Source organism: Ranitomeya imitator, chromosome 5, assembly GCF_032444005.1.
Source record: "Ranitomeya imitator isolate aRanImi1 chromosome 5, aRanImi1.pri, whole genome shotgun sequence".
NCBI classification, from domain to species: Eukaryota; Metazoa; Chordata; class Amphibia; order Anura; family Dendrobatidae; genus Ranitomeya; species Ranitomeya imitator.
In genome coordinates, this window is record NC_091286.1 from 506,052,589 (window position 1) to 506,074,953 (window position 22,365).

The 22,365-nt window shown below is 45.8% G+C and overlaps 1 protein-coding gene across 1 annotated transcript in view; it reads left to right on the top strand.

Annotated features, from left to right (window-relative positions):
• The window catches only part of DHX36 (DEAH-box helicase 36), a 101,050-nt gene that overhangs the window by 12,468 nt on the left and 66,217 nt on the right, over positions 1–22,365 (top strand). Inside the window, exons 2-4 of the mRNA XM_069727464.1 lie at positions 15,591–15,724; positions 16,370–16,556; positions 19,640–19,678. Coding sequence (XP_069583565.1) covers positions 15,591–15,724; positions 16,370–16,556; positions 19,640–19,678 — 360 coding nt within the window. The remainder of the gene's footprint in view (positions 1–15,590; positions 15,725–16,369; positions 16,557–19,639; positions 19,679–22,365) is intronic.

Below are 22,365 nucleotides of genomic sequence, written 5' to 3' on the forward strand. Positions count from 1 at the left end.
TCCTCGCCAGAGACGGACTACACCTCAACAAACCTGGGAAACACACATTCGCCAGAAGACTCGCTACACTCATCAGGAGGGCGTTTAAACTAGAAGAAGAGGGGACGGGAAGAAAAACATTAGACTCGAACAAAGACGACCCAGGAAAACATACTCAGAAGGGAGGTAAGAACATTTCTAAAACAATCCACAGTGAGGAGATTGGAACAAAACAAAATCCTCTAAACTGCATGCTCGCAAACGCTAGAAGCCTGACAAACAAGATGGAAGAACTAGAAGCAGAAATATCTACAGGTAACTTTGACATAGTGGGAATAACCGAGACATGGTTAGATGAAAGCTATGACTGGGCAGTTAACTTACAGGGTTACAGTCTGTTTAGAAAGGATCGTAAAAATCGGAGAGGAGGAGGGGTTTGTCTCTATGTAAAGTCTTGTCTAAAGTCCACTTTAAGGGAGGATATTAGCGAAGGGAATGAGGATGTCGAGTCCATATGGGTTGAAATTCATGGAGGGAAAAATGGTAACAAAATTCTCATTGGGGTCTGTTACAAACCCCCAAATATAACAGAAAGCATGGAAAGTCTACTTCTAAAGCAGATAGATGAAGCTGCAACCCATAATGAGGTCCTGGTTATGGGGGACTTTAACTACCCGGATATTAACTGGGAAACAGAAACCTGTGAAACCCATAAAGGCAACAGGTTTCTGCTAATAACCAAGAAAAATTATCTTTCACAATTGGTGCAGAATCCAACCAGAGGAGCAGCACTTTTAGACCTAATACTATCTAATAGACCTGACAGAATAACAAATCTGCAGGTGGTCGGGCATCTAGGAAATAGCGACCACAATATTGTACAGTTTCACCTGTCTTTCACTAGGGGGACTTGTCAGGGAGTCACAAAAACATTGAATTTTAGGAAGGCAAAGTTTGAACAGCTTAGAGATGCCCTTAATCTGGTAGACTGGGACAATATCCTCAGAAATGAGAATACAGATAATAAATGGGAAATGTTTAAGAACATCCTAAATAGGCAGTGTAAGCGGTTTATACCTTGTGGGAATAAAAGGACTAGAAATAGGAAAAACCCAATGTGGCTAAACAAAGAAGTAAGACAGGCAATTAACAGTAAAAAGAAAGCATTTGCACTACTAAAGCAGGATGGCACCATTGAAGCTCTAAAAAACTATAGGGAGAAAAATACTTTATCTAAAAAACTAATTAAAGCTGCCAAAAAGGAAACAGAGAAGCACATTGCTAAGGAGAGTAAAACTAATCCCAAACTGTTCTTCAACTATATCAATAGTAAAAGAATAAAAACTGAAAATGTAGGCCCCTTAAAAAATAGTGAGGAAAGAATGGTTGTAGATGACGAGGAAAAAGCTAACATATTAAACACCTTCTTCTCCACGGTATTCACGGTGGAAAATGAAATGCTAGGTGAAATCCCAAGAAACAATGAAAACCCTATATTAAGGGTCACCAATCTAACCCAAGAAGAGGTGCGAAACCGGCTAAATAAGATTAAAATAGATAAATCTCCGGGTCCGGATGGCATACACCCACGAGTACTAAGAGAACTAAGTAATGTAATAGATAAACCATTATTTCTTATTTTTAGTGACTCTATAGCGACAGGGTCTGTTCCGCAGGACTGGCGCATAGCAAATGTGGTGCCAATATTCAAAAAGGGCTCTAAAAGTGAACCTGGAAATTATAGGCCAGTAAGTCTAACCTCTATTGTTGGTAAAATATTTGAAGGGTTTCTGAGGGATGTTATTCTGGATTATCTCAATGAGAATAACTGTTTAACTCCATATCAGCATGGGTTTATGAGAAATCGCTCCTGTCAAACCAATCTAATCAGTTTTTATGAAGAGGTAAGCTATAGGCTGGACCACGGTGAGTCATTGGACGTGGTATATCTCGATTTTTCCAAAGCGTTTGGTACCGTGCCGCACAAGAGGTTGGTACACAAAATGAGAATGCTTGGTCTGGGGGAAAATGTGTGTAAATGGGTTAGTAACTGGCTTAGTGATAGAAAGCAGAGGGTGGTTATAAATGGTATAGTCTCTAACTGGGTCGCTGTGAACAGTGGGGTACCGCAGGGGTCAGTATTGGGACCTGTTCTCTTCAACATATTCATTAATGATCTGGTAGAAGGTTTACACAGTAAAATATCGATATTTGCAGATGATACAAAACTATGTAAAGCAGTTAATACAAGAGAAGATAGTATTCTGCTACAGATGGATCTGGATAAGTTGGAAACTTGGGCTGAAAGGTGGCAGATGAGGTTTAACAATGATAAATGTAAGGTTATACACATGGGAAGAGGGAATCAATATCACCATTACACACTGAACGGGAAACCACTGGGTAAATCTGACAGGGAGAAGGACTTGGGGATCCTAGTTAATGATAAACTTACCTGGAGCAGCCAGTGCCAGGCAGCAGCTGCCAAGGCAAACAGGATCATGGGGTGCATTAACCCTGCTGTTCTGTTCGGTCTGGGGAGACCTATTTTGAACTTTGGTATTTTTTGGGGTGTTCAAGATGCGGTTCTGAAACTTGTGGTTGATTGACTTAAATGAGGATGGGTCGGTCGGCCACGGGTTTCAGAGCCGCATCTTGAATATTTTAAAGAATATTGAAGTTCAAAGTCGGTCATTTTTGACCAACAGAACAGCAGGGTTAAAAGAGGTCTGGATACACATGATGAGAGCATTATACTGCCTCTGTACAAATCCCTAGTTAGATCGCACATGGAGTACTGTGTCCAGTTTTGGGCACCGGTGCTCAGGAAGGATATAATGGAACTAGAGAGAGTACAAAGGAGGGCAACAAAATTAATAAAGGGGATGGGAGAACTACAATACCCAGATAGATTAGCGAAATTAGGATTATTTAGTCTAGAAAAAAGACGACTGAGGGGCGATCTAATAACCATGTATAAGTATATAAGGGGACAATACAAATATCTCGCTGAGGATCTGTTTATACCAAGGAAGGTGACGGGCACAAGGGGGCATTCTTTGCGTCTGGAGGAGAGAAGGTTTTTCCACCAACATAGAAGAGGATTCTTTACTGTTAGGGCAGTGAGAATCTGGAATTGCTTGCCTGAGGAGGTGGTGATGGCGAACTCAGTCGAGGGGTTCAAGAGAGGCCTGGATGTCTTCCTGGAGCAGAACAATATTGTATCATACAATTATTAGGTTCTGTAGAAGGACGTAGATCTGGGTATTTATTATAATGGAATATAGGCTGAACTGGATGGACAAATGTCTTTTTTCGGCCTTACTAACTATGTTACTATGTTACCTTCATAACCCAGCACCAACACAGTTTTGCCTGTGTGTACATTTGAAACATAAATTTTATTTATTTACAAATTGTGTCAAGCATTACATCTTATTGACATTAAATTCTTAATAATTAACACAACGTTATGGGGATTAGGGAAGGGAAGAGGATAGGGGATATGGTGACATTACAATAACTATCCAATCACATTCTCTATATGCGAATCTGCAAAGTTATTTAAGAACGGTATTTAAACGGAAAGATAACCAATTGTTCCATTTTTTATGAAATTGAGCTATATTATTATTAGATGTAGCGATTATTTTTTCTGATAGGCAATTTTCGTTGATCAGTGATAGCCTGTGTGTACATTTGTACATACACCATTTACAAATTTACCTTTGTGAAATGATACAACGGAGATATTTCATAAACATTTTATTAATTTTTTTATTTTTTTTTATTTTTTTAGTGTTTTATCACCACAATAGGAGCGATACTGCTCTTTATTTTAAATACAAGTACATCACATGGAAATTAATTCAGCAATAAAACACCAAAAATATATGTTCTAAAACAAAGATCACACACGCTGTCAAACTAACCACATGCTGACACGCTGTCATTAACCACAGGCTGCACAAATCTCACAACTTGGTAAGTACATCACAGTGAGAAAAAAAAAAAAACACGTGCATGGACGCATGCACCCGCACACAGACACATGCACGAAGGCACACATGTGCAGGCATAAAACGCACAAACACACCCAAAAGCACACAGCCGTACACAAACACATGCACACACACAAAATAACACAGCCAGCCAAAAGCACAAAGCACAGACAGACACACACACACACACACACACACACACACACACACACACACACACCCACACCCACAGACGAATGCAAAAATGGCAGGTTGGAGCAGGACTCTTTGAAGGACGCTGGCTGGTGCAGTACGATGTCAGGCCTCTGGCTGTATTCAGGTGTTAGCTCTGGTTCAGGTTTAGCTCTGACTGTATTCAGTACGTCACAAACACATGCACACGCACACATGCACACAGACGCACGAAAAAATGGCAGTATGTATACTCACGCTGGAATGATGCAGCTTTAAGGCCTCTGGCTTCTGGCACACTCGGCACCGGCTGGCAAGCTGGGCAGATGCTGGCAGGCAGGCTGGCTTCTGGCAGGCTTGGCTTGGCTCAGGCTGGGCAGATGCTGGCTGGCAGGCAGGCTGGGCTTCTGGAATGCTTGGCACAGGCGGGCAGATGCTGGCTGGCAGGCAGGCTGGGCTTCTGGAATGCTTGGCACAGGCTGGGCAGATGCTGGCTGGCAGGCAGGCTGGGCTTCTGGAATGCTGGGCAGATGCTGGCAGGCAGGCTGGGCTTCTGGAATGCTTGGCACAGGCTGGGCAGATGCTGGCAGGCAGGCTGGGCTTCTGGAATGCTTGGCACAGGCTGGGCAGATGCTGGCAGGCAGGCTGGGCTTCTGGAATGCTTGGCACAGGCTGGGCAGATGCTGGCAGGCAGGCTGGGCTTCTGGAATGCTTGGCACAGGCTGGGCAGATGCTGGCAGGCAGGCTGGGCTTCTGGAATGCTTGGCACAGGCTGGGCAGATGCAGGCAGACTGGGCTTCTGGAATGCTTGGCACAGGCTGGGCAGATGCTGGCAGGCAGGCTGGGCTTCTGGAATGCTTGGCACAGGCTGGGCAGATGCTGGCAGGCAGGCTGGGCTTCTGGAATGCTTGGCACAGGCTGGGCAGATGCTGGCAGGCAGGCTGGGCTTCTGGAATGCTTGGCACAGGCTGGGCAGATGCTGGCAGGCAGGCTGGGCTTCTGGAATGCTTGGCACAGGCTGGGCAGATGCTGGCAGGCAGGCTGGGCTTCTGGAATGCTTGGCACAGGCTGGGCAGATGCTGGCAGGCCCTGGGCTTCTGGAATGCTTGGCACAGGCTGGGCAGATGCTGGCAGGCAGGCTGGGCTTCTGGAATGCTTGGCACAGGCTGGGCAGATGCTGGCAGGCAGGCTGGGCTTCTGGAATGCTTGGCACAGGCTGGGCAGATGCTGGCTGGCAGGCAGGCTGGCTTCTGGCTTCTTTCTCCTGGAAAGTGTCTTCAGTCTTTGGCATATCTGTGGTTGAAGACTCAGGCCTGGTTTATATAGGTTGGGTGATGTCTGGTGAAATTGGCAAAAAAATCCAGCTTCTGAGCATGCTCAGTGTAAAAAAACGGATTGCAGCGCTGCATTCCGTCAAAAAACATGTCCCGACGCATCCGTCGCTCATAGACCGCCATTGTCGCCAACGACGCATTAATAAGGAAGCGTCGCGACACGTTTTTACTGCGCAAACAAAAACGTTACACAAACGTTTTTTCCAGACGACGTGTCGGGGCATTCCGACGCATCCGTACAAAAACGTACACAACGCAGGGCAATGCGTCTGTAATGCAAGTCTATGGGAAAAAAACGCATCCTGCTGGAGATTTTGCAGGATGCGTTTTTTTACCAAAACGACGCTTTTCGACGCCCGGGGAAAAACGCTAGTGTGAAAGTAGCCTAACTCAGACTATTTTCCCTAATCCTGCTGCCGAAAAACATCTCACATGATGATGCTGCCACCTGTCTTCATGGTGTTGTTTGGTTAGTGGTGCCTCTTGCTTAATGGTGTTGCAGCCTCTGTGGCCTATCAGAAAAGATGTGCATAGACTGACAGACCTTGTGACACTTAAAGTGATTGCACCTTGTGTTCTGTGTCCCCTTCAGGACTTACGTCTGAAATTCCCCTCAAAACGGGGTCTAGAGGCATGCGCCGACGAGGCCAGTAGACTGCAGTGGTGCAGTGAATTTCGGACTTAAGCCCCAACCGGGACATAGAACGCAATGTGCATGCACCTTTAGATTGCACACAGGGAGACGTCTTTTTATTAACGCCCCATTCACACCTCAGTATTTTACCTCAGGATCTGTAAGCCAAAACCAGCTGTGGAACAACCAGAGGAAAAGTAAAATACAGGTCCTTCTCAAAAAATTAGCATATAGTGTTAAATTTCATTATTTACCATAATGTAATGATTACAATTAAACTTTCATATATTATAGATTCATTATCCACCAACTGAAATTTGACAGGTCTTTTATTGTTTTAATACTGATGATTTTGGCATACAACTCCTGATAACCCAAAAAACCTGTCTCAATAAATTAGCATATTTCGCCCATCCAATCAAATAAAAGTGTTTTTTAATAACAAACAAAAGACCATCAAATAATAATGTTCAGTTATGCACTCAATACTTGGTCGGGAATCCTTTGGCAGAAATGACTGCTTCAATGCGGCGTGGCATGGAGGCAATCAGCCTGTGACACTGCTGAGATGTTATGGAGGCCCAGGATGCTTCAATAGCGGCCTTAAGCTCATCCAGAGTGTTGGGTCTTGCGTCTCTCAACTTTCTCTTCACAATATCCCACAGATTCTCTATGGGGTTCAGGTCAGGAGAGTTGGCAGGCCAATTGAGCACAGTAATACCATGGTCAGTAAACCATTTACCAGTGGTTTTGGCACTGTGAGCAGGTGCCAGGTCGTGCTGAAAAATGAAATCTTCATCTCCATAAAGCATTTCAGCCGATGGAAGCATGAAGTGCTCCAAAATCTCCTGATAGCTAGCTGCATTGACCGTGCCCTTGATGAAACACAGTGGACCAACACCAGCAGCTGACATGGCACCCCACACCATCACTGACTGTGGGTACTTGACACTGGACTTCAGGCATTTTGGCATTTCCTTCTCCCCAGTCTTCCTCCAGACTCTGGCACCTTGATTTCCGAATGACATGCAAAATTTGCTTTCATCAGAAAAAAGTACTTGGGACCACTTAGCAACAGTCCAGTGCTGCTTCTCTGTAGCCCATTTCGGCACCTGTAGCCCATTTCCTGCACACGCCTGTGCACGGTGGCTCTGGATGTTTCCACACCAGACTCAGTCCACTGCTTCCTCAGGTTCCCCAAGGTCTGGAATCGGTCCTTCTCCACAATCTTCCTCAGGGTCCGGTCTCCTCTTCTCGTTGTACAGCGTTTTCTGCCACATTGTTTCCTTCCAACAGACTTACCATTGAGGTGCCTTGATACAGCACTCTGGGAACAGCCTATTTGTTGAGAAATTTCTTTCTGGGTCTTACCCTCTTGCTTGAGGGTGTCAATGATGGCCTTCTTGACATCTGTCAGGTCGCTAGTCTTACCCATGATGGGGGTTTTGAGTAATGAACCAGGCAGGGAGTTTATAAAAGCCTCAGGTATCTTTTGCATGTGTTTAGAGTTAATTAGTTGATTCAGAAGATTAGGGTAATAGGTCGTTTAGAGAACCTTTTCTTGATATGCTAATTTATTGAGACAGGTTTTTTGGGTTATCAGGAGTTGTATGCCAAAATCATCAGTATTAAAACAATAAAAGACGTGACAAATTTCAGTTGGTGGATAATGAATCTATAATATATGAAAGTTTAATTGTAATCATTACATTATGGTAAATAATGAAATTTAACACTATATGCTAATTTTTTGAGAAGGACCTGTAAATGCAGACGTGGTGCATATGTTTCTATCACCCACTCCTGGTTTTGGCTTACAGATACTGAGGTAAAATCCTGACAAAATACTGACCGTGTGAACGTGGCCTAAGCATATGACTTATGAAGATAATTGCTTGCACCAGAAATTTTTAGGGGCTTCATAGCAAAAGGGGTGAATACATATACACATGACAATGTTTAGTTATTTTATCCCTTACATTGAATTTATGCCTATATTTTTTTCACTTCATCGACTTAGACTTTTTAGTGCTGATGCATCACACACAAATCGGATTACAAACACAGGTTGTAATTAGAGATGGGCAAAGCCCAACAGTAAAGTTTGGTGTCCATACCGAACACCTACTGTTCTGGCACAGACACCGAACACAGACTTCACCAGGAATTCCGTGTTACTGTTTGGGTTCAGTCCCTTTAACACTCGGGTGTTTGTCGGGCTGTCATGTGTATGACAGCACAGCAAGCACTGCTTGTGATCGGCAATAAAATCATCACCACCGATCAGACAGCCACGGTTCCCATGCTGTCAAATGACAGCATGAGCCTGCAGCTGTGATCGGAGGTATAAAGTTTAACTTTGGTCACTGGTATCAGTTGATGGGACTATTGCGCCCATTAGCCCACACCCGCTGCCGCTAATAACAGCAAGAGCAAGCTGTGGTTGATGAGAATATTCGTCAGCTGGTACCTGCGCTCTAAATAATAAAAAAATAAATAATAAAACCCGGCGTGGATACCCCTATAGTATTTTTGATAACCAGCCAAGCAAAACTGACAGCTGCGGGCTGCAAACCTCAGCCGTTAGCGTTAGCAAGAATAGAGTTGTTTCCATGCTGTTTTTTTAAACAACCAGCCTTGCTAAAGCAGACAGCTGGGGGCTGGTTTTCTCAGGCTGGTAAGAAGCCATGGATATTGGCCCCCGCCAGCCTAAAAATAGCAGGCTGCAGCCGCCCCAGAAAAGGCACATCTATTAGAATTGGCACTTTGCCTGGCTCCTCTCACTTGCCCTGTAGCGGTAGCAAGTGGGCTTCATATTTATAGCGTTGATGTCACCTTTGTATTATCTGATGACTTCAAGCCCACAGATTAGTAATGGAGAGGCATCTACTTCCCTATGCTGGTTATGAAAATTATGTGGGAGCCCCATCAAATTTTTTTTTTTCATTTTTTTTTCTTTAACCCCTTGCCGGCATCGGACGTACTATACCGTCCGATGCCGGCTCCCCTGCTTTGATGCAGGGCTCCGCGGTGAGCCCGCACCAAAGCCGGGACATGTCAGCTGTTTTGAACAGCTGACATGTGCCCATAATAGGCGCGGGCAGAATCGCGATCTGCCCGCACCTATTAACTAGTTAAATGCCGCTGTCAAACGCAGACAGCGGCATTTAACTACCGCTTCCGGCCGGGCGGCCGGAAATGATGTCATCACCGACCCCCGTCACATGATCGGGGGTCGGCGATGCTTGTGAATGGTAACCATAGAGGTCCTTGAGACCTCTATGGTTACTGATTGCCCGTCGCTGTGAGCGCCACCCTGTGGTCGGCGCTCACAGCACACGTGCAATTCTGCTACATAGCAGCGATCAGCAGATCGCTGCTATGTAGCAGAGCCGATCGTGCTATGCCTGCTTCTAGCCTCTCATGGAGGCTATTGAAGCATGGCAAAAGTTAAAAAAAAAAGTTAAAAAAAATGTGAAAAAAATAAAAAAAACATAAAAGTTTAAATCACCCCCCTTTCACCCCAATCAAAATAAATCAATAAAAAAATATCAAATCTACGCATATTTGGTATCGCCGCGCTCAGAATCGCCCGATCTATCAATTAAAAAAAAGTATTAACCTGATCGCTAAACAGCGTAGCGGGAAAAAAATTTGAAACGCCAGAATTACGTTTTTTTTGGTCGCCGCGACATTGCATTAAAATGCAATAATCAAAAGAACGTATCTGCACCGAAATGCTATCATTAAAAACATCATCTCGGCACTCAAAAAATAAGCCCTCAACTGACCCCAGATGATGAAAAATGGAGACGCTACGAGTATCGGAAAATGGCGCAATTTTTTTTTTTTTTTTTTTTTTTTTTTTTTTTTAGCAAAGTTTGGAATTTTTTTTCACCACTTAGATAAAAAATAACCTAGTCATGTTTGGTGTCTATGAACTCGTAATGACCTGGAGAATCATAATGGCAGGTCAGTTTTAGCACTTAGTGAACCTAGCAAAAAAGCCAAACAAAAAACCAATGTGGGATTGCACTTTTTTTGCAATTTCACCGCACTTGGAATTTTTTTCCCGTTTTCTAGTACACGACATGCTAAAACCAATGATGTCGTTTAAAAGTACAACTCGTCCCGCAAAAAATAAAACCCTCACATGGCCAAATTGACGGAAAAATAAAAAAGTTATGGCTCTGGGAAGGAGGGGAGCGAAAAACGAACACGGAAAAACGAAAAATCCCCCGGTCATGAAGGGGTTAAGTGTTTCAGTTTGGTTACAGCCTATGTAGGTTCATTCTGTTAACTCTCCTACATAGGCTGCGACAATGTGTGTGTTTGTTTTACTTAATCGGCTTAGGCTACTTTCACATATCAGGTTTTTTGCATCAGGCACAATCCGGCGAACGTTGGAAAAAACTGATCCGGCACAAATTGTAAAAAACTGATGCGACGGATCCGGTTTTTCAACGGATCCGGCTAGCAAATCTAGAATATTGGATTATAAAAATTGGAGCATGCTCAGTTTAAAAAAACGGAATCCGGCGCTGGAATCCGTCATTTTCCGGACCCAGCTCCCATAAGCTTCCATTCTAGCAAACAGTCGGAAGCGCTGGATCTGGCGCTTCCGGCTTTTTCGCCGGAGACGAGAAAAACGTTGCTATGGATATTTTTTCCAGAAACCGGAAACGGCAGATTTGCCGGATCCGGCGAAAACCAGGCAGAACGAAATGTCATCCGGCGCAATCTGGCACTAATTCAAGTATATGGAAAAAAAACGGATCCAGCGGCAACATTCGCCAGATCCGGTTTTTTGAAATTTAGCCGGATTGAGCCTGACAGCGAAAATCTGATGTGTGAAAGTAGCCTTAGTAATGTGAGTGTCGGGCTAACACCTTTTCATTACTAAGCATAGGGCTTGGTGTCAATGACAGCTGCTGCCACCAAGCACTAATGCCATTACTCTGATGCTATTTCATTAGAATAGGTAGATACACCGATGTTTGTGACACATACAATTAGTACAGTGTGTGCTGCTTACTGTACATGTATTTAATTAATAAAATATACTGTAATTTTCCCACGGCGCTCGTGCTGACTGCAGAAAGGTGAAGTGAGTTCATTGGCTGTGAACTCGTAGGACCTGTCTGACGCCACCGCAAGCTGGTGAACTTTCTCACGCTCGTGGTGCCCTCAGACAGACAGGGAATAGGAGTTCACAGTGAGACACTGAGCAGACGCTGCTCAGTGTTTCTGATGGGTCATATCGAGATGTAGCAGAGCTCGACCCCTCGTGGTGGGACAAATGGATTAGCAGCATTTCTGCGGAAAGGTGAGGAATATTGTTGTTTTTTATTTTTAACTCTTTTGCAGATGACCAGGGCGTCGGTGGAATGGGCGATGTTGTAACTATGGTTTAATTAAGATTTATTAAAGGAGTCTATCATTCTTTCAATTAAAGGAATTTATTCTGGGTGTCTGTTTATAGACATGTGGATATGGGGTTAGTAATGGGGGCATCTTATTGACATCTCTCCATTACTAACCTCGGGGATTGATGTCACCTGACAATACAAAGGTGACAGCCACCCCCCCTCAAATGATCACCCCGCTTGCCCCTGCTACAGGGAAGAGCAAGGCTAAGTGCCAGAAATGGCGCATCTTAGAGATGCGCCTTTTCTGGGGCGGCTGAGAGCTGATGTTTTTATCCTGGGGGGGTGGGGCAGTAGCCATAGCCCCTTCCTAGGCTATTAATCTCAGCCCCCATCTGTCTGCATAACCTTTGCTGGTTATTTAATTACTAGTAAAAATCATGTAAGTAACCACATATTCTTTATTATTAAAATCAACGGCAAACCATGCCACCAACCGTGACCAACCAAGCTATTAGCTATTGTTTGTGACACAGATCATCAGTACATCAGGCCTCCTGATGAGCCTGAGTAGGCGAAACGCGTTGAGGCGCTAACAGTGGAAGGGCAGATGGTGTGCAGTACTCCTTAAAATGCAGATGAGTATCAATGGTTCCCACGTTTTATGGCTTTAAGATAGGAGGTATCATCACCGGTGTGTATAGACAGATGGAGTATCGGGTGTACTTGCAGTGAAACAAATTGTGGTAGGTGTATGACCTTTATATCAAACTCGTGCTATACGAGTATGGTCTGTACCCTGGTATCACTGCTTATGGCGCTCCGTATACCCGGTGTATGAATAATCAAGTGTGTCTTCTTGAAAGTCTAAATAGACCCCTGATTGTAAGGGTCCAAGGCACAAGAGATAAAATCCCTGGGGATGTATATAACCCCGTGTATAGGGAGAATTTATATTTGATACCAACTATTTGAGTGGTTACCATGTTCTGCTGAGAGCTACTATCCATGACACCGGATATTGCCCGTTATGTGTTCATATTGTTTTTATGTTTATTCTGGGTGCTAGTTGTTCCCTAGGTTAGCTTTTTCTTGTCTAGCGGTAGAGGTCCTTTAGTCTGTGGGTAGAGGGTCTCATTTGTGTCTGCAGGGTTTATCAGGGCCCCTAGGGCTAGTCATCGTGGAGCGGGGGTGCCATAACGTTCCCCCCTAGGGTGCCAACCTCCGCTGGTAGGTAGGGCGCATCTAGGCTCCTATCCAGGGACTACTAGTATCACCCATAGTTTTTAATTGGGTTGAACACTTGTTTTTGTTTTTGGTTTTTTTGGTTGGTCACGGTTGGTGGCATGGTTTGCCGTTGATTTTAATAATAAAGAATATGTGGTTACTTACATGATTTTTACTTTTGGAAACCCTGTACAAATTATCTAAATCTTTATATTTTTATTTAATTACTAGCTATTGAACCCGTTCTACGCCCGGGTGGCGAGCATTTATATTGGTATATGGTCTCCATCCTGTCATGTGCTGCTCCATCCTGCGTCCCCATCCTGTCATGTGCTGCTCCATCCTGCGTCCCCATCCTGTCATGAGCTAATCCATCCGGCGTCCCCATCCTGTCATGAGCTAATCCATCCTGCGCCCCCATCCTGTCATGTGCTGCTCCATCCTGCGCCCCCATCCTGTCATGTGCTGCTCCATCCTGCGTCCCCATCCTGTCATGAGCTGCTCCATCCTGCGTCCCCATCCTGTCATGAGCTGCTCCATCCTGCGTCCCCATCCTGTCATGAGCTGCTCCATCCTGCGTCCCCATCCTGTCATGAGCTGCTCCATCCTGCGTCCCCATCCTGTCATGAGCTGCTCCATCCTGCGCCCCCATCCTGTCATGTGCTGCTCCATCCTGCGCCCCCATCCTGTCATGTGCTGCACCCATTCTGCGCCCCCATTCTGTCATGTGCTGCACCCATCCTGCGCCCCCATTCTGTCATGTGCTGCTCCCATTCTGCGCCCCCATTCTGATATGTGCTGCTCCCATCCTGCGCCTCCATTCTGACATATGCTGCACCCATCCTGCGCCTCCGTTCTGTCATTTGCTGCTCCCATCCTGCGGGGCCATCCTGTCATGTGCTGCTGCCATCCTGCACCCCCGTTCTGTCATGTGCTGCCCTATTCTGTCATGTGCTGCTCCCATCCTGCGCTACCGTTCTGTAATTTGCTGCTCCCATCCATATGCCCCATACGCTGCTCCATTATGGTTGATGGCCCCCATAAGATGCTCCATAGTATATGCCCCGTATGCTGCTCCATTATGGTTGATGGCCACTATAAGATGCTCCATAGTATATTCCTCATATGCTGCTCCATTATGGTTGATGGCCCCCATAAGATCCTTCATAGTATATGCCCCGTATGCTGCTGCATTATGGTTGATGGGGCAGATGCTCCATAGTATATGCCCCGTATGCTGCTGCATTATGGTTGATGGCCCCCATAAGATAATCCATAGTATATGCCCCGTATACTGCTGCGATATATAAAAAAAAAAACATACTCACCTATTGTCGCTGGGCGGCGAGTGCTGGGGGGCCTGAGCAGGCGGGGAGACCGGCGCGCTGTGGGGGTCAGGTGCCGGAGTCGTTGCTAGCTCAGGCCCCCCGACACTTGCTATAGTCACCTGGCCCTGATCCAGCGCTGCGTGCAGCTCCGTGTTCCGGGTCCTCTGGCTGTGACTGCTCAGTCAGAGGGTGGCGCACATTAAGCGCGTCATCGCACCCTCTGAACTGTGAACGTCACAGGCAGCGCTGGAACGGGACAGTAGAATATAGCTTATACTCACCCTCCTGCCACGTCCCTGCTTCTCCGTTGGAGATCGTGGTGTGCGTTCAGTGCTTACGCATACCGCGATCTCCTGGGCTGCGTCACTCTGTGGGGTCCAGACTGCGCCGGCGCTTGCGCAGTCTATAAACGCTTCGGACAGAGTGACGCTCCCAGCCTTATATTATAGATAGGGGGACCCTACGTAATTTTTATATTTTTTTTTTAGGGTCCCCCATTTTAATAGCCAGTAAAGACTAAGTATATAGTTGTGAACTGATATCAATAGCCTGGGAAGCTCCATGGGTATTACCCCCTTCCCAGGTTATAGACCTAGTCTCCCAGCCATCGCCTTTCCCTCTGCTGGTTCCGAAAATTACGCCGGAGCCCAAGCCATTTTTTTCAGAATTTTAACCTGTCACCCCGTTTTTTCAGTAGGAGATAAAAATACCGTTAAATAGGGCCTGAGCTGTGCTTTACAATAGGGTATTTTTTGTCCCCTGATTCCCTACCTATGCTGCCGAAATACCTTACAAAAGTGGCCTTTTTCGACTATCAATCAGGCTGGTCAGGTCGGATGGGCGTGGTCACAGAGCTGTTTCTCCCCCACATCTTGCTTATCTTACCGTTGGTGGCGTAGTGCTTCTCGCATGCGCAAGATGAGGCCGCGCGTGCGCAGATGGAGTCTCCTGCTTCCCGGGGCTTCAGGAAAATGGCCGCGGGATGCCGCGCGTGCGCAGATGGACATCGCGGCGGCCATTTTCCTGAAGCCGAGATTCGAACTATAATGTATGCGGCTGATGAATTGCCGGCTTTTCAAAGGACATCATTGCGTAAAAAATTGGACAGCACTCGCATGGTCCGAGTGCTGTGCAATTTTTTGTTTTTCTCTCGCACCCATAGGCTTGCATTGGCGAGTCTCGGTGACAAGCACAGCATGCTGCTATTTTACATGCACGCCGGACCTGCCCCATAGATTAACACTGCGCCGAGTGCTGTGCAATGTTTTCTCGCATGACGCCGGCCTAACTCGCGTTTTTGAACACGCTGCTATTATTTTGAGCACTTCTGTATATGCCCATATGACGGCTTAGGAGGTTGACCTTGGGTAACTGACAAATTCCCTTTAATTATGTGTAAATGTTCTGTCCTGTGCTAATTATTTTGTAAATGACTGTTTTTTTCCATTAATTTGGGCTATACATTGCTTTTTTGCACTGAGGGTACATCGTACTCTAGACTGTAATATAGTATACTAATACCTGTATTATTTTGTTTTGCTCTATTTTAGAGAGCAGTGGTGCGGATGGATGAATCCAGGGAACAGCAGATTACACGACTTCTGAACTCTGTGCAAACGCAGAACAAGGATGTCAAGCAGGAGCCGTGCTCGGAGGAGTCCTGGTGGGCTACGGAGAATGAAAGGTGCTCTTGTTATTAAGAGCTATGGGGGCAGTAATTGAGTCATTTACATCTCTGCACTTCTACAAGACTCATCCAGTTTCTGATTTAAAAAAAAAAAAAAATCATAGTCGTTTTTTAGACTTGGGCCTCCTACCCGGTTATGAAGCTTATTCCCCTGGGCTAAACAGCTTTCCCATTATTGTCCCGACCTGTCGGCTATTCTCATTGTTGTGGTTCTGGGGTCCCCACTAATTTCAATTCTTTGGGTAAGTAGAAAAAGCTTTCAACTCACTGCTTTACAGCGAGCCTTCTGCTTTTATGAAGTGTGATCTGTGTGATCATATCTGCATTTCTTACTGGCACAATCTGTTGCGGATTTGGAGACCATATCAGCAGTGGAGACTTTCTCCTGTGTGAACAAGTGGTTATAGTGTATATCAGGACATGATGTAAAGTCGAAGGATTCCACCTGCAATAAAAACCTTACATATTTAATTGGTACAGTGCGATTGTTTCCGGAGGGGTTGTCCCAGCATAGAGATTGGCCATCTGTGCGTTATTTGTGGGGCTCCGACCATTGCCGGAGCAACGTGACTCCCCTTTTGCTGCTGCCACTTGTTCTATTATAGGGTTAAAACTGTTTTATAATGTCTCTATTCATTTCAGAAATAGTGCGGCCCCCAATATCAAGCTGCCAGTAGACATTGTGAAAGATGCCTGGGATGACGATGACGACGATGAGAAATTCTCAGAATCCTGTTATGGAGAAAATAGAATAAACGCAGCCTTGGATCGACGTCTTAAAGAAGAACTGCAGGATAAAAGGACCGATTATAGATATCTGGAAATGCAGGTGCCTCTAACATAGGATTTCCACCCTGAATGTAAAATCAGCCATATACTATTCAAAGGGTTTCCTACAAGACTGATATTGATGACCTATGCTTTGGATATGTCAACAATATTAGATGGGTGAGGGGCTAATACCTGGTCTCCCTACTGATCAGCTTCTAACTAGTCTGGCTGTGGCCAGATATAAGCAGTGTGATGAAGCGGTACACCGCTCTCTGGTACTGCAGCTCAGCTGAGGCCAGATATAAGCAGTGTGATGAAGTGGTACACTGCTCTCTGGTACTACAGATCAGCTGAGGCCAGATATAAGCAGTGTGATGAAGCGGTACACCGCTCTCTGGTACTACAGATCAGCTGAGGCCAGATATAGGCATTGTGATGAAGCGGTACACTGCTCTCTGGTACTGCAGATCAGCTGAGGCCAGATATAAGCAGTGTGATGAAGCGGTACACCGCTCTCTGGTACTGCAGATCAGCTGAGGCCAGATATAAGCAGTGTGATGAAGCGGTACACCGCTCTCTGGTACTGCAGATCAGTTGAGGCCAGATATAAGCAGTGTGATGAAGTGGTACACCGCTCTCTGGTACTGCAGCTCATCTGAGGCCAGATGTAAGCAGTGTGATGAAGTGGTACACCGCTCTCTGGTACTGCAGATCAGCTGAGGCCAGATATAAGCAGTGTGATGAAGCGGTACACCGCTCTCTGGTACTGCAGATCAGCTGAGGCCAGATATAGGCAGTGTGATGAAGCGGTACACCGCTCTCTGGTACTGCAGATCAGCTGAGGCCAGATATAAGTAGTTTGCTGAAGTGGTACACCGCTCTCTGATACTACAGATCAGCTGAGGCCAGATATAGGCAGTGTGATGAAGCGGTACACCGCTCTCTGGTACTGCAGATCAGCTGAGGCCAGATATAAGCAGTGTGATGAAGTGGTACACCGCTCTCTGGTACTACAGATCAGCTGAGGCCAGATATAAGCAGTGTGATGAAGCGGTACACTGCTCTCTGGTACTGCAGATCAGCTGAGGCCAGATATAAGCAGTGTGATGAAGCGGTACACCGCTCTCTGGTACTGCAGATCAGCTGAGGCCAGATATAAGCAGTGTGATGAAGCGGTACACCGCTCTCTGGTACTGCAGATCAGCTGAGGCCAGATATAAGCAGTGTGATGAAGCGGTACACCGCTCTCTGGTACTGCAGATCAGCTGAGGCCACATATATAACAGTGTGATGAAGCGGTACACCGCTCTCTGGTACTGCAGATCAGCTGAGGCCAGATATAAGCAGTGTGATGAAGCGGTACACTGCTCTCTGGTACTGCAGATCAGCTGAGGCCACATATATAACAGTGTGATGAAGCGGTACACCGCTCTCTGGTACTGCAGATCAGCTGAGGCCACATATATAACAGTGTGATGAAGCAGTACACCGCTCTCTGGTACTGCAGATCAGCTGAGGCCACATATATAACAGTGTGATGAAGCGGTACACCGCTCTCTGGTACTGCAGATCAGCTGAGGCCAGATATAAGCAGTGTGATGAAGCGGTACACTGCTCTCTGGTACTGCAGATCAGCTGAGGCCACATATATAACAGTGTGATGAAGCGGTACACCGCTCTCTGGTACTGCAGATCAGCTGAGGCCAGATATAAGCAGTGTGATGAAGCGGTGCACCGCTCTCTGGTACTGCAGATCAGCTGAGGCCACATATATAACAGTGTGATGAAGCGGTACACCGCTCTCTGGTACTGCAGATCAGCTGAGGCCAGATATAAGCAGTGTGATGATGTGGTACACCGCTCTCTGGTACTGCAGATCAGCTGAGGCCAGATATAAGCAGTGTGATGAAGTGGTACACCGCTCTCTGGTACTGCAGATCAGCTGAGGCCAGATATAAGCAGTGAGATGATGTGGTACACCGCTCTCTGGTACTGCAGATCAGCTGAGGCCAGATATAAGCAGTGTGATGAAGTGGTACACCGCTCTCTGGTACTGCAGATCAGCTGAGGCCAGATATAAGCAGTGTGATGATGTGGTACACCGCTCTCTGGTACTGCAGATCAGCTGAGGCCAGATATAAGCTGTGAGATGAAGCGGTACACCGCTCTCTGGTACTGCAGATCAGCTGAGGCCAGATATAAGCAGTGTAATGAAGCGGTACACCGCTCTCTGGTACTGCAGATCAGCTGAGGCCAGATATAAGCAGTGTGATGAAGCGGTGCACCGCTCTCTGGTACTGCAGCTCAGCTGAGGCCAGATATAAGCAGTGTGATGAAGTGGTACACCGCTCTCTGGTACTGCAGATCAGCTGAGGCCAGATATAAGCAGTGAGATGATGTGGTACACCGCTCTCTGGTACTGCAGATCAGCTGAGGCCAGATATAAGCAGTGTGATGAAGTGGTACACCGCTCTCTGGTACTGCAGCTCAGCTGAGGCCAGATATAAGCAGTGTGATGAAGTGGTACACCGCTCTCTGGTACTGCAGATCAGCTGAGGCCAGATATAAGCAGTGAGATGATGTGGTACACCGCTCTCTGGTACTGCAGATCAGCTGAGGCCAGATATAAGCAGTGTGATGAAGCGGTACACCGCTCTCTGGTACTGCAGATCAGCTGAGGCCAGATATAAGCAGTGTGATGAAGCGGTGCACTGCTCTCTGGTACTGCAGATCAGCTGAGGCCAGATATAGGCAGTGTAATGAAGCGGTACACCGCTCTCTGGTACTGCAGATCAGCTGAGGCCAGATATAAGCAGTGTGATGAAGCGGTGCACTGCTCTCTGGTACTGCAGATCAGCTGAGGCCAGATATAAGCAGTGTGATGAAGTGGTACACCGCTCTCTGGTACTGCAGATCAGCTGAGGCCAGATATAAGCAGTGAGATGATGTGGTACACCGCTCTCTGGTACAGCAGATCAGCTGAGGCCAGATATAAGCAGTGAGATGATGTGGTACACCGCTCTCTGGTACTGCAGATCAGCAGTCAGAAGTTCACTCCATGATAATGTGACAGTCTTGGCAGTGTGTTTTTTATCATTATGCCTGTTCTCAATATATGTAATTTGTTTTTCTTTCCACTAGAGGTTTCGTGAAAAGTTACCATCGAATAATATGAAACAGGTAAGGACAAAGTACGGATCGTTGCTTTAGGAAAAATCTGATTCTCTGTTAATGTTGAGTATTCGAGTGAGTGTTAAAGCAGGACCTGATCCGACAGTCTTGATGCTGGCTTAAGAATAAATGGGTAGTAGATCCCTGCGTAACATTATCATCTTCAAAGTATACAAACCATTTTCAGCTCAGATTTCAATTCCCAGTTTGTTCTGTGTAATTGTTTATAATTTTCTAAAAACGATGGAGGAGCTGCTGTTACCCCTTTATTTTTAGGGACGGGGTGGTTCAAGGGGTCAGACCCCCAGAAGTCAAAAAGTTGTGACTTAGCCAACTACTGTAATGTTATTTATTTTTTTATTTTCTGTGTGTTGTTAAATAAATGTACATGCTGGTTCCGATCAGTCACCACTAATGGGAGGTTAGTGAGTACTAAAATGTTGCAGCCATAAGACAGTATGCAGTAAGACCCTAAGCCCCCCAGGCAGCATGCTACGTTTGACATTTATGTTTATGCAGTGGAGTTGTGGGCATGACTGCTATAATGATATATAAAGGCACGGATGATTGACCTCGTGGAGACCAAAACATCCAACACCACGGAGACACCATCACGTGTTTCTCAACGCAGTGATCCAGAACACTGCCCCCAAATATGCAAATGCATGTAGAGGAGCTGCGGAGACACCATCACGTGTTTCTCAACGCAGGCAGTGAATAGCCAGGCCTTTCACCGGGAAGGAACAACCACGGGAAGGGCAGCATCCTATGAAGGAAAACCACCTATGCCAAGCATGGTATCCATCCACAGACAGCTGTTTTGGGGTTTTTGCCCCTCATCAGTGTGGAGTAGGAAACTGGCTATTAGGAGCAGTGCCTAGTAGAAAGGGGAATCATCCGTGCCTTTATAGACTTTCTACTAGGCACTGCTCCTGATAGCCAGTTTCCTACTCCACACTGATGAGGGGCAAAAACCCCGAAACAGCTGTCTGTGGATGGATACCATGCTTGGCATAGGTGGTTTTCCTTTATTGGATGTTTTCCTTTATTGGATGCTGCCCTTCCCTTGGTTGTTCCTTCCCGGGGAAAGGCCTGGCTATTCACTGCCTGTGTTGAGAAACACGTGATGGTGTCTCCGCAGCTCCTCTACATGCATTTGCTATAATGATATATTCAGAAGTTTAAAGGGTTACTCTCATCATAGATGGCTATTGTTGGATTTTGCTATTTACTTAAAGTTTTAAGTTGTTCTTATGGTATTAATACTTTTCTTTTGTATACAGCTTGTTGCCCAAGTGACTGACCACCAGTACTGTCAAGCAGCAGTGGCTAAATATTCCCTGTGCTCACAAGCTCTTTTCTCTCGAGCTTGTAAGCACTGAATTGAAGCTTGAGGGATCACTGGAGGACACTGCAACAAAATTGATAAAGGGGATGAGGGAACTACAATACCCAGAGAGATTAGCAAACTAGGGTTATTTAGTCTAGAAAAAAGACAACGTAGGGGCGATCTAATAACCATGTATAAGTATATAAGGGGACAATACAAATATCTCGCTGAGGATCTGTTTATACCAAGGAAGGTGACGGGCACAAGGGGGCATTCTTTGCGTCTGGAGGAGAGAAGGTTTTTCCACCAACATAGAAGAGGATTCTTTCCTGTCAGGGCAGTGAGAATCTGGAATTGCTTGCCTGAGGAGGTGGTGATGGCGAACTCAGTCGAGGGGTTCAAGAGAGGCCTGGATGTCTTCTTGGAGCAGAACAATATTGTATCATACAATTATTAGGTTCTGTAGAAGGACGTAGATCTGGGGATTTATTCTGACGGAATATAAGCTGAACTGGATGAACAAATGTATTTTTTTGGCCTTACTAACTATGTTACTATGTTACTTTTATTTCCCTATCGTGGCCAGCTTTAGGTAGGGCTTACAAGCTAGATGGCAGCGATGGTCAGTCTCCTAGGCAACAGTCTGTAAACAAATGTTACCCTCTCAAGGAAGGCTGCAAATATGAAAGTTTAAATAACCCCCATTTCGCCCCATGCAAAATATAATAAAAAAAAAATCAAACCTACACATATTTGGTATCGCCGCGTTCAGAATCGCCCAATCTATCAGTAAAAAAAAAGCATTAACCTGATCGCTAAACAGCGTAGCGAGAAAAAAATGTGAAACAACAGAATTACGTTTTTTTTGGTCGCCGCGACATTGCATTCAAATGCAATAACGGGCGATCAAAAGAACATATCTGCACAAATGTGGTATCATTAAAAACGTCAGCTCGGCACGCAAAAAACAAGCCCTCACATGGCCATATTGACGGAAAAATAAAAAAGTTACGGCTCTGGGAAGAAGGGGAGCGAAAAACGAAAACACAAAAATGAAAAAGGGCCGCGGCATGAAGTTAAAGTGGCTTTAATATTGATGACTTTTAGCATGTTTTTTTTTCTGAGGCACACATCCCTTAGAGTAATGGTCGTGAGAAAACCTTTGTCCCTCAGAGCTGCATAATTGTCCATATTAGTCTAAGTTCACATTAGCGTTGCGCCGCTGTTGCGTCGGCGACGCAGCGGCGACGCGCCCCTATGTTTAACATAGGGGACGCGTGCGTCTTTTTGGTTGCGTTTTTCGCCACGTGCGTCGTTTCCGACGCTGGCGTCGGACGCACGAAAACGCTACAAGTTGCATTTTCTG